At 39.4% G+C, this 13,806-nt stretch overlaps 1 protein-coding gene across 26 annotated transcripts in view; it reads left to right on the forward strand.

Annotated features, from left to right (window-relative positions):
• The window catches only part of PBRM1 (polybromo 1), a 146,679-nt gene that overhangs the window by 72,540 nt on the left and 60,333 nt on the right, over nt 1-13,806 (forward strand). For all 26 annotated transcript variants that reach the window (XM_030929635.1, XM_030929929.1, XM_030929966.1 and 23 more), the window contains 2 exons: nt 2,191-2,833; nt 8,445-8,656. In XM_030929635.1, coding sequence (XP_030785495.1) covers nt 2,191-2,833; nt 8,445-8,656 — 855 coding nt within the window. The remainder of the gene's footprint in view (nt 1-2,190; nt 2,834-8,444; nt 8,657-13,806) is intronic.

The following is a 13,806-nucleotide window of genomic DNA, read 5'->3' on the forward strand; positions in this document are numbered from 1 at the left end:
ACATATATAAATGTAAAGTACAGTGGCCAGGGAGGTTGACTCAGTCCTGTTTCACCATATTGGCCAGGCTGGTCTCGAACTCCTGACCTCGTGATCCACCCTTGGCCTCCCAAAGTGCTGGAATTACAGGTGTGAGCCACCGTGCCCAGCCCAATACTTCTTTTAATCTGTAAACTCCCCTCCATCTCTCTCTTTTTCCACCCCTTACCATTTATCTGTTGAAGAAATTAGATTTGTGCTATAGTTTCTCATAGTCTGGATTTTGCTGATTGCATCCATATGTCGTGGGGTTTTTTGTGTGTTTTGTGTTTTGTTTCATTTTGTTTTTTGGAGACAGGGTCTCACTGTGTCACCCAGGCTGGAGTGTAGTGGCACATTCTTGGCTCATTGCCACCTCCACCTCCTGACTGAAGCAGTCCTCCCACTTTAGCCTCTCAGGTAGCTGGGACTACAGGTACACGCCACCACCTCCAGCTCATTTTTTTTGTATTTTTAGTAGAGACAGGGTTTTGCCATGTTGCCAGGCTGGTCTTGAACTCCTGGACTCAAGTGATCTGCCCACCTTGGCCTTCCACAGTGCTGGTATTACAGGCATGAGCCACCACTCCTGGCCCACTATGTTGTACTTTCATGTGTTCATCTGTCCTTTGCATTTCCTGTAAATTGGTAGTTGGAGCCAGAGGCTTGATCAGATTGAGTTCTGATCCCCTATCCTCTCCCTTTGGCAGAAAAACCGACTTCATAGGTAATATATCGTCTTCCATCAGGTACATGTGAAATCTATTTATGTCTTTCTGTTAACTGGTGGTGTTGCATACTTCATTAATTATTAATTCATGAAAGTGATGTAAAATTGTGATCATTTTTAATTTTATTCCTTATTAGCTCTAGCGAAACTTTGCCTTATCTGATATTTGATTAGCCAGTGGTACAGTGTTTTTCATGTGTGTGTCTTGCTTTTTGAAAGGATAAAGGCTTGTTTTTGTTTTATTTTGTTTTCCCCTTTACCAGTTTTCAAAATGTGTGTTGGTTTACTAACATCCTTCAATATTTACCCATTTTGTTGTTTGTTTATACATATTATTAAGAACTACCAGACTTAAACATATGACTCAGTTGTGATTGAAGTTATTGCCGTTATTGATACTCAGGCTGGTTCAGGCTGATTCCTATATTCTTTTTGTTTTGTTTTTTTTTTTTTTTTTTGAGACAGAATCTCGCTCTGTCGCCCAGGCTGGAGTGCAATGGCTTGATTTCAGCTCACTGCAACCTCTGTCTCCTGGGTTCAAGCAATTCTCCTGCCTCAGCCTCCCAAGTAACTTGGATTACAGGCGCCACCACCACACCCAGCTAATTTTTTGTATTTTTAATAGAGACGGGGTTTCGCCATATTGGCCAGGCTGATCTTGAACTCCTGACCTCAGGTGATCCACCCACCTTGGCCTCCCAAAGTGTTGGGGTTACAGGCATGAGCCACCACGCCCAGATGGTTCCTATATTCTGTTGACATGAAGTCATGGTAAGAAGTCATTGATAGATTCTTTACTGTCTAGTGTTTGAAGATATACCAGACTGGGAATCAGTCATTTGCCAAGGAGCCCTACCTTTTTCATGTTTCTGCTAAAAGGTGAGGGTTCCTCAACATTAGTATTTGGAATTAATATTTTAAAACTCTAGTGTGGGCTGTACTGCTACTGAGGTAGTCATTGTTTGTACGATTTTCAGTGGACAGAGCTAGGAAATTTGTGTGTGTTTGTTCGTATGCTTATACTTAAAGATAAAATACATCATAAGTTCATAGCGATACTTTCAATTGAGATTAAAGGCCTCAAGGTAATTATTAATGTCCTATGTTTTAACATCCGTTATCTCTTTTTATCCCACGATGAAAATCTCAGTTCTCAGTGATACCAGAGGTGATAGAATGTCACATAGCTGCTCATTTGCTTTATTCCTTATTCACAGCTTTCTCAACCTTACAGTACTTAGTCTCCCATCAAAAATATGATTACTGAAAACAGTTAAAAATTTTTTTTAGTTCTTTCGTCTGCAGGTTATATTTCACTATAGACATGCTAATTGCTGGGTTTTACAAATTATTTGGAATCGACCCTTGTGGTTATGCTACCATCTGTATACAAATTTAGGTTCATTTATTTTATTCATTTAACTTTAAGTCTCTCTCTTTAGGTAGGAAGAGTGGCATTTCTCCTAAAAAATCAAAATACATGACTCCAATGCAGCAGAAACTAAATGAGGTCTATGAAGCTGTAAAGAACTATACTGATAAGAGAGGTCGCCGCCTCAGTGCCATATTTCTGAGGCTTCCCTCTAGATCTGAGTTGCCTGACTACTATCTGACTATTAAAAAGCCCATGGACATGGAAAAAATTCGAAGTCACATGATGGCCAACAAGTACCAAGATATTGACTCTATGGTTGAGGACTTTGTCATGATGTTTAATAATGCGTGTACATACAATGAGCCTGAGTCTTTGATCTACAAAGATGCTCTTGTCCTACACAAAGTCCTGCTTGAAACACGCAGAGACCTGGAGGGAGATGAGGACTCTCATGTCCCAAATGTGACTTTGCTGATTCAAGAGCTTATCCACAATCTTTTTGTGTCAGTCATGAGTCATCAGGATGATGAGGGAAGATGCTACAGTGATTCTTTAGCAGAAATTCCTGCTGTGGATCCCAACTTTCCTAACAAACCACCCCTTACATTTGACATAATTAGGAAGAATGTTGAAAATAATCGCTACCGGCGGCTTGATTTATTTCAAGAGCATATGTTTGAAGTATTGGAACGAGCAAGAAGGATGAATCGGTATGTTTTCAAAGCCATTTTCATTTTGAGGATGTGTGCTATTTAATACAAAAGAGATGAAAGAATATTGCTTTGATGTACTGTTTCCACTTACGTACGTGATTGTAGTTGGTAGCATGCTATTCTGAATTCTAATTAGCCAGAACTACTTAGGAGCGAGTATATTCTATGGGGGAGAGAAGGCACACCACTAAGTCATGTAGATTAAGGCCAGTGAGGAGGAAGACAAAATTGAAGGTCTCTTGAAAAGCATAAACTTAAAATACAGCCTTTCACAGAATGTGTTTTATAAAAAGATAAATGTTTCTAATTGGAAATAGTAACTGCATTTTTCTTTTAAGGTTTGGCTTCAATGCATGACTGCTTTAAATAAAATAGCTCCAAGTCTAACCTGAAGTTAGACTGATATAAATTTGATCACCATTTTAAAGTACCTCAAAGGGCTTCTTTTTTTTTTAATCTCAGATTTCTAAAGAGCTTGCTGAAGACATTAAATGTTTTAAAAGAAGCAAATTTAAATTTACATTAAACTTAAATTTCCTTCTAATTTTTAGCTGTGATGTATATTTGCTGCATGTCAATATCAAACTTGACTATTAAATTCAGCAATTACAGTGTATTTTATATGTGCTCTTGGAGACAGCTGGGAAAATATAAAAAAATAGATACAAACCCTACCTTCCTGGAGCTTACAACTTACCGTGTTTAGAACTAGACCTTTAGGCAGTGTTATGCCAGCTAGGGAATCTATGAAGTCAGAAATTGCTCTGAACCTTTAAAGAAAAGCAAGTAGTGTTTGCTTTCAGCATCTTCGCAAATAAAAGAAAAAAGATCGTAACATTTGCTGCTTGTGTTAAGCACCAACTCTTTGTAAAGCACCATGCTAAACACTTTATGAAGGCAATCTCTAACCCTTACGATAGCCATTCTAGGTAAGTGATAATCTTCTCAGTTTGCATTTGAAAGAATTAGAGGCATAGGCAGAGAAAAGTTACCCATAGTCATCCAACTAGTAAGTGATGTGACTTGTCTTGCTCTTCACTGCAGAGAGCTACGCCTGAGCCAATTACTAGGACAAGTCATGGAGCACGGCCGTGGATGATAAGCCTTGAGCTCTGTGCTCTAAAAGCTTGAAGTCTGATGGATGGGCCAGGACTTATGCTTAAGGGAAAAATAATTCCAGACATGAAACAACATATCACAACCTGATATTTAGTAAAGATAGGCCACAGTTCTCCTAAAAAGGCATAAGGCATAAGGCATCAGGAAAGAATGGGTGGATAGGTAGGGTTCAAATGAGTAGGCAAGAGGATATTTCAAATAAGATGAATGTTATGAGCAAAGGAATGGAGTTAGGAAATGAATATGATATGTTTAAAAGACAGGGCCAGTTTGGTGAGGCCCATGAGTGACACCTTTAAGAAATGGTCCTTAATAATATGGTGCTTCAGCAATTGGGTAGAAATAAAGAGAAGGATGGAGGGACATCTTGCAGTCAAAAACTCTTGATGTTACTCATTTATTCAACACATATTTATGGAGATGCTACCAATTAATGAGCATATTCTAGATGCATGGAATACACCAGTGGGCAAAACAAACTCTACTTTCATGTAGCTTAGACTTCTTTCTGTTCTTGTTCTTGGCTTAAGTAGTCCTTAAGTCTAATACCCCTCCCTTCCTCACCTCACTGCTTAGCCCCATTACATCTTGGTGTTAGTTCTGTGAGTCTTTTAATGATTATTTGTCTTCTAGATTATTAGGAACTTTGTTTATGTTGTATAGATGATATGTTTATTTTAAGAATTAAGATTTGTATCTCTAGGAAATTAGCTCTTTTCATCCTCCCATTGTTGACATGATTGTTTTTTGCTTTTGAGGCCTGGGAGATAGAATCCAAGGTATATTTTTATGAGATATTGGTGCACACAGTTTTACCCTCATGCCCAGAGCTTTGTTGAAAAACAAAAGGGATCCCTGGTAATTTAATAGTTAGGAAAAATATTTAAAAGAAAAACATGCAGGGAGCCATTCTTAACTTTGTAAAAGAAGGTAGTATTGTGACTGCTTATAGTACTTATTAAGAATAAGTACTTAATAAGAATTGATGGGGATGCATCGATTTAGTGAATGATAAACTATGCCTTTATCAACTATATTATCAGTAACAAAGCTAGACATCCCAGAAATATTAGTTCATAAATTCAGTGAAGTCTACATACAGTAGATTTCCATGTTGATCTCTTAAGAGTCTTCGTGCTTCATCACCATTTACCCCTACCCCTACCCACCACTGTTACCCAACGTCACCTAGGACTTCACAGGCTAAAATAGAAGGAATCCGAACAGTGAGACATAACAAGAGAAAAATTCACTTAGGTGACAATAGTTTGTCCATCAACAGTATTTAGTAACAACACAGTGCTGACTCTTGCCAGTTGGCTGCTGCCTTTCCTAAACTGCTGGCAGTATTCCCAGACTAAACACTCTGACCCCCTTGCAGGTAAAAGGGACCTGTAGGAAGATGAACAAGGGAAGCATTAAGAGCCTCCTGTATTTGTAATTATTTCCTTTTGCTGAATGTCTGCCTTATATAAAAAGATTACTTAGCAATTGAGGAGGAATTTAGAGTTGTTTTTCCAGCTTGAGTATTTATGCTCCTGCACATTCAATGAATACCTGACATCTTAGATTAATAAATTCTTTATAGTACTTGGAATAAACAAGAAAGCGTATGGTACGTGCTTAGTGACTCTTGTATTGTACAAAATGTTCATTTCTAAACCATGTGATATGATGGACTTATGATCTGCCCTTTCAGTATACCTTGAAAGGTATTTACAAAAATTTTACAAAAATTTTTTACTTTTAATTTACAAAAATTCTCACTTTTAATTTTATACTTAAAATTGTACACTGTTATAAAATGAACTTTAATTTCAAGTGAGTAGAATTCAAATATCTTCATTCAGAAAACCAGAAAACAGACATAAAATTGTGTTTTAGGGGCCAGGTACAGTGGCTCACACCTGTAATCCCAGCACTTTGGGAGCCCAAGGTGGGAGGATGGCTTGCACTCAGGAGTTTGAGACCAGTCTGGACAACATAGCAAGAGCTTCCTTATCTTTACTTAAAATAAAATTTTAAAAATCAGCCAAGCTTGGTGACATATGCCTATAGTCCCAGCTACTCGAGAGGCTGAGGTGGGAGGATTGCTTGAGCCAGAAGATTGAGGCTATAGTGAGCCGTGATCATGCCACTGTACTCCAGCCTGGGCAGCAGAGTGAGACTCTTATCTCAAGAAGAAAAAAAAAGTGTTTCAGGGGTGTCTTCCCTTGGTAAGTTTTATTTTTATTGCTTTCCTACAAGTATTAGCATTTCTATGACCCCAAAAGATATTTAAAACCTTTCCAAGGCCGGACACAGTGGCTCACACCTGTAATCCCAGCACTTTGGGAGGCCAAGGCGGGAGGATCACCTGAGGTCAGGAATTTGAGACCAGCTTGGCCAACATGGTGAAGCCCCGTTTCTACTAAAAGTACAAAAATTAGCCAGGCATGGTGGTTGGTGCCTATAATCCCAGCTACTTGAGAGGCTGAGGCGGGAGAATTGCTTGAACCTGGGAGGCAGAGGTTGCAGAGCTGAGATTGCACCAGTGTACCCCAGCCTGGGCAACAAGAATGAAACTCCGTCTCAAAAAAAAAAAAAAAAAAAAAACCTTTCCAGAAATACCCATTTAGGTTATTGATCGTGTCTTTTAATTGTTTGCCAGTTCACCTTTGCTGATGAGGAGCAGCATTCTGCTCCTCTCTGAAGTTTGATGCTCTAGTGGCATGTATCAACAGGCGGCTAACTTGGCCACACTCCTCTGACCAGAATGTCTCTGTAACTGCTAAGACCTTTGTGGTTAGTTTTGTGAATAAGTTTTTAGACTCTGGTATTCTTAGTTAGTAGAATTCTATTTAAGCCAGCCAGTTGTGGTGTCTCACACCTGTAATTTAAGCACTTTGGAAGGCTGAAGTGGGAGGATCACTCGAGGCCAGGAGTTCAAGATCAGCCTGGGCAACATAGGGAGGACACTGTTGCTACAAAAAATTTAAAAATTAGCCAGCTTGAGCCCAAGGAGTTGATGCTGTGGTGAGCTGTGATCACGCCACTGCACTCCAGTCTGAGTGGCAGAGCAAGACCCAGCCTAAAAAAATAAAATAAAATAAAATAAGAACAATTGTATGTAAACCTTCCTCAGACCGCAGTGGACTAGAAACAGTAATAAAATTTCCTCCAGTCAAAATTCTAAAGTCTAAAGTTTATTTTGCCCACTCCCCACTTTTTATTTATTTATTTATTAATTTATTTATTTATTTATTTATTTATTTATTTATTTTGAGACAGAGTCTCACTCTATTGCCCAGACTAGAGTGCAGTGGCGCGATCTTGGCTCACTGCAACTCTCTACTCCCGGGTTCAAGCGATTGTCCTGCCTCAGCCTGCTTAGTAGCTGAGATTACATATGTGCACCATCATGCCTGGCTAATTTTTATATTTTCAGTAGAGACGGGGGTTAACCATTTTGGCCCACCTTGACCTCCCAAAGTGCTGGGATTATAGGTGTGAGCCACCACAACTGGCCTATTTGTTGATTTTTTTTAAAGAGACAGGGTCTTGCTCTGTTGCCCAGGGTGGAATGCAGTGGTGCCATCATGACTTACTGCACCCTTGAACTCCTGAGCTCAAATGACCCTCCCACCTCAGCTTTCCAGATAGCTAGGACTACAGGTGTGTACTCCAATGCCCAGCTGATTTTTTGTTGAGACAGTTTCTTGCTGTGTTGCTTAGGCTGGTCTCAAACTCCTGGCCTTAAGCAGTCCTCCCACATCGGCCTCCCAAAGCATTGGGATTATAGGTGTGAGCCACCATGCCTGGCTGCCTTATTTCATAAATGAGGAAAGAGACTCAGAAAAGTTCTGGGTGTGACATAGATAATCTTTTTTCCATCTTTCACTATGTTGCCTTTGCTGGTTCCCCAGAATTACACAGTTATTTCTGGGAAACTAAAATGAACACTTAACTCTGAGGCCTGTAACCATTATAGAATGCCTTCATGGCTTTGCTTTAGGTTCAGATATTCACAGGGTCTCACTAGCCTAGGCAACCGTGATGTAGGACCAAAAGGAAGAAAATAGAGCCTATTATGTAACACACCGGTCTGCTATTAAGAGAAAGTAAAAATGCAAAGAATGGATACGAGTAAGTGTTGAACATATTGTAGAAACTTGGTACAATTCTTGGTTCTGGCAGCCACCTTCCCCTGCCAGAATCAATTGATGCATGTGCCATGTATCTCCAAGAGAAAATACATGAAGCCTTTCCTTTTACATGAGCTGTACAAGAAGTGAGCCTTGAAGTAAAGGAAAATGGTGGCCATGAGGCTTTACCATGGTAAAATGACACTTCGGATTTTGTTTTAACAAACTTCAGAAAGATACTCTTCATAGACCTGTACAGAAATACCACTATATCAATTAAAGAAGCATTTAATAGAATTAAACATAATTGAGGTGTTTAAAAGAAACAGCTTGTGTGTCAGTGGATACTCTTGATGCCGTTATAGGACAGATTCAGAAATATATGAAGATGCGGTAGAACTTCAGCAGTTTTTTATTAAAATTCGTGATGAACTCTGCAAAAATGGAGAGATTCTTCTTTCACCGGCACTCAGCTATACCACAAAACATTTGCATAATGATGTGGAGAAAGAGAAAAAGGAAAAATTGCCAAAAGAAATAGAGGAAGATAAACTAAAACGAGAAGAAGAAAAAAGAGGTTGGTTTCTTTTCATTTTATTGAATATGAAGAAATGCACTGTCTTCTAGCTGTTCTCATAATTAGCTGTGGAAAAGAGTCCTGTTTGTATGAATGAAAACTCAGGGTATTGACTATATTAGAGTAGACACAATGAGATGGAAATATTTTTATAGTTATCAATTTGGTCATCAGACCTGGGAAAGACTGAAAGTTACCTGTGGCACAGCTGTTATCCTAGCATTCCAGGAAAAGAGTCAGTTAATTCACAAGTGTGGGGGCTTAATGCCTCTTTATATTATTGGTAGATCAAAACCTAAACAGGCCAGCTAGAACTAGAAAGCATTCTCAACAGTGAGTCCATCAAGTTTTTGCCACATCATACAGTAGCGTTGCTTTCCTCATAGATACTTTGGACCAGACAAGTAGATGATATTTTGGTTGAATCACATACCTGGAGAAAAGTTTAATTTTAATTGTATCAAACTATAAAATGTTACTTTGGGACACGTGCCAGAATTTAGAAATATTTTGATAACAGGATCTTATGATTACAAATTGGATCATTTCTGATAAAGTTCAAGTTCACATAGATTCCTAGAATATGTGACTCTAAGTTATGTTAATCTTTGGCATCAAATCTCCTGCATAGATTTTTTTCCCTTAGGCAAGAAAACAAAATAGATTGATTTGAAGCAAATTCTTATAATTGATGGCATTCTCTTCCCCAAAGAGAAGGGAAAGAAACCTAGTTGGTGAGAATAGTAATTTTGCCAGCATAGAACTAACTGCAAAACCAACAGCTTTGTCACCAAAGGAGATACATGATATACTCATTCAGGAAGATAGTGAATATATATGTGTGGGGTTTAGAGGACGGGGCAATCTGTGACTTTGCCAGCTAAAAGTGGTTGATGCAGAAATGCATGGAGTAAAGCTGCAACTTTGATGGCCCAAGGTGATGATCCAAGTTAAAGAATATTCTGAAAATTAGACATCCGTAAAAGGACTGAGATAAGCTCTCCACACATTCCCAGCCAACTGGAAACCTACACATGCTGTCGGGGAAGATGCAAAAGAACCTGGTGAAAAGCAAAATCCAAGGGGTACTTGAAAATTAACTGTGACTTTGAGTGCATCTCCTAACCTATACACAGATCTATCAGCACGTGGTACATCTTTATGGGCTTGAGGTAGTTAAGTACAACCTTCACCTAAGTCATTGGCTGTAGAAAGAGAGGAGCAACCTCTAGTGTCAAGTTTCCTAGTAGATCTATAGTGGGAGCTCCAGAGGAGAGAAGAGAAAGGGGGAGAAAAAAAGATTTGAAGACATAATGAGTGAAAACCTCTCAAATTGATGAAAAACATTAACCTACAGCTCCAAGAATTTCGAGTAAGATAAACACAAAGAAAGCCCCATTTAGATACATCATCATCAAACTGATGAAAATCTTGAAAGCAGCAACTGATTGATCACATATATGTAATTATCTGCACATTCCATCCAGGGGCCTGGGGATTGTCCAGCCCAATTGACAGTTAGTGATACCTGAGCACTTTTCCCAGCACCTGAGGTCAGGGCCACTCAATCTGCCACTACCACCACAACTGGCACCCATCTTCATGTGTTACCTGTGGGTCCAGGTACTAGCCCACCCATCATAGCCATTGCCAGTACTGGTGCAAAACATTTGGGTCCCAGAGAGTTGTCCCAGCACTGCTACTGCTTTCACCCTTGTCACATCCACTGTCCAGGGGCTCAGAAACCCACCCACCTGCTTGATCCACTGCTGCCATTCCTGGCACTCCAGCAAGCCAGCTGGAGTCCCAAGAATTGGCCTGCCTGGACCTGCTAACACCAGTGCCAGTATACACCACTCTGGTGCCCAAAGCCTGGCACACTTGACAGCCCAGTCCCCAGCAATACTTTATCACAGCCTCCACTGTCAACTACACCCCAAGCTAGGGGCCCCCACCTCCTCCCCACCCCCCACATTAGTTAGGAACTGGGCTCCACAGGAGTCAGTGACTGGCAAGCAAGCGAACATTATCCCCTGAGCTCCACTTCCTGTTAGATCAGTGGTGGCATTAGATTCTCATAGGAGCATGAACCCTGTTGTGGACTGTGTATGTGAGGGATTTAGGTTATGCACTGCTTATGAAACTCTAATGCCTGATGATCTGAGATGGAACAGTTTCATCCTGAAACCATCCCACAACCCTCATCCCTTACCCCCACAAACCCCACCCCTGTCTATGGAAAAATTATCTTCCACGAAACTAGTCCCCGGTGCCAAAAAGATTGGGGGCTGCTGCCCTAAGCTACTGAGGAAGTCATGGATACCACTGATACTGTTTACAGTAAAAGGAATCATACAGAGATTACACTACTGTACACACCCAGATTCAAAACCAAAGTATCCTGCCCAACCAACACCACAGATCTATCTTCAAGGAAAAGTCCTCTTCTACGAAAGTAAATTCAGAACATTGGAAGAAGTGACTATTATAGCAGACACACATATGGTATCAATGTAAGGACACAGGAATCAAGAAATATGATACCTCCAAAAGAACCCAGTAATTCTCTAGCAATAGATTCCAATCAAAAAGTAGTTTATCAGCTGGGCACGGTGGCTCACACTGTAATCCCCGCACTTTGGGAGACCAGGGCCAGCAGATCACGAGATCAGGAGTGCAAGACCAACCTGGCCAACATGGTGAAACACTGTCTCTACTAAAAATACAAAAATTAGCCAGGCATGGTGGTGTGCACCTGTAATCTCAGCTACTCGGAAGGCTGAGGCAGAAGAATACCTTGAACCCAGGAGGTGGAGGTTGTAGTGAGCCAAGATCGTGCCACTGCACTCTGGCCTGGGACAGAGTGAGACTTCATCTCAAAAACAAACAAAGTAATTTATCAAATTCCAGGAAAATAATTCAAAGTTTCATACTAAAGAACCTCAGTGAGATACAAGAGAATTCTTAGAAACAATACAAAGAAATCAGAAAAATAATTCAGGATATGAATGAGAACTTTATCAAATAGATATCATGAAAAAGAACTAAAAAATTCTGGAACTGAAGAATTTATTGAATGAAATACAAAAGATATTTGAAAGCTTTAGGAACAGACTATATTAAGCAGAAGAAAGAATTTCAGGAATTGTTGACAGGTCTTTTGAAATAGTAATAACTCAGTCAGAGAAAAATAAAGAATGAGCAAAGCTTGGTAACATAAGGGACACAATAAAGTGACCAAGTATTCAAATTTTCAGTATTCCTGAAGGTGAAGAGGAAATTTTAAAACGTTGAAAAACCTGTTTAGTGAAATAAGGGATGAAAACTTTCCAAGTGTATCAAGAAATTTAGACATCCAGTTACAGAAGAGCCAAATATCCCCAAATAGATAAAATTCAAAAAAGTCTTCCCAATGGTACATTACTGTCAGAAGTCAAAGATAAGGAGAAAATCCTAAAAACGGTAACAGTAAAGTATCTAGTCATCTATCATGGAGTCCCCATTAGGTTAACAGTGGCTTTCTCAGCAGAAATCTTACAGGCCAGGGAGAATGGGATGGTATATTCAAAGTGCTAAAATAAAAACTGCTGGCAAAGGATACTATACCCAGGAAAATTATCTTTTGCAAATGAAGGAGAAATAAAGTCCCAGACAAGCAAAAACTGAGGGAATTCGTTACCACTAGATTGGTCCTACAAGAAATGCTTAAGGGATTCCTACATTTGGAAGTGTAAGACAGTAACTACCATCATTAAAAGACATGAAAATATAAAAACACTGGTAGAGCAAACATACAAAAAAGGAAGAGAAAAAATTCACATGTTACCCATTACAGAATATCACCAAACCTCAATGATAAACCATAAGAGAGAAACAAAGGAACAAATGATATACAGAATAACCAGAAATCAAGTAATCAAAAAACAGAAATAAGCCCTTACATATTAATAATAATGTTGAATGTAAATGGATTAACTTTCCACTTAAAAGACATAGGCTGGGCCAGGAGCAGTGGCTCATGCCTGTAATCTGAGCATTCTGGGAGGCCAAGGCAGGTGGATCACTTGAGGTTAGCAGTTCAAGACCAGTCTGGCCAATATATAGTGAAAACTCGTCTCTACCAAAAAATACAAAAATTAGTTGGACGTGGTGGCACGCGCCTGTAGTTCTAGCTACTTGGGAAGCTGAGGCAGGAGAATTGCTTGAACCTGGGAGTTGGAGGTTACAGCAAACCGAGATTGCACCACTGCACTCCAGCCTGGGCGATAGAGCGAGACTCTGTCTCTCAAAAAAAAAAAAAAAAAAAAAAAAAAAAAAAAAAAAAAGACATAGACTGGCTGAATGTATTCTGAAAATATGACCCCAACTATATGGTGCCTACAAGAAACTCATCTCACCTGTGAAGACACATAGACTGAAAATAAAGAGTTATAAAAAGATATTTCATGCAAATAGAGACCAAAAGTGAGCAGGAGTAGCTTGCTTATATCAGATAAAACAGTCAAAACAGTAAAAAGAGACCAAAAAAAGGTCATTACGTAAAGATAAAGGGATCCGTTCAGCAAGGGGATCTAACAGTTCTGAGCATATATACACCCAGCACCAAAGCAGCCAGATATATAAAGGAAGTATTATTATATCTAAAGGGCAAGATAGATTGTGGTTGAAGTCCACAACCACAATAAGTAGTTGTGGACTTCACATCCCACTGTCAGCATTAGATCATCTAGACAGAAAATTAACAAAGAAACACTGGATTTAAGCTGCACTTTAGAACAAATGCATCTACCAGACATCTACAGAACATTTTATCTAACAGCTACAGAATGCAGATTTTTCTCATCAGCACACAAAACATTCTCCAGGATAGACCGTATGTGAGGACACAAAACAAGTTTCAACAAATTTTTAAAAATTGAAATTAGGCTGGGCTCACGCCTGTAATCCCAACACTTTGGAAGGCCAAGGCAGGCAGATCACTTGAGCTCAGGAGTTCAAGACCAGCCTGGGCCACATAGCAAGACCCCATCTCTATCAAAATAAATAAATTTTTAAAAAATTGAAATCATATCAATTATTTTCTCAGACCACAATGGAAGAAAACTAGAAATCAATAACAAGAGGAGTTTTGGAAACTGTACAAATACATG

This window comes from Rhinopithecus roxellana, chromosome 1 (genome assembly GCF_007565055.1).
Source record: "Rhinopithecus roxellana isolate Shanxi Qingling chromosome 1, ASM756505v1, whole genome shotgun sequence".
Taxonomy (NCBI): domain Eukaryota; kingdom Metazoa; phylum Chordata; class Mammalia; order Primates; family Cercopithecidae; genus Rhinopithecus; species Rhinopithecus roxellana.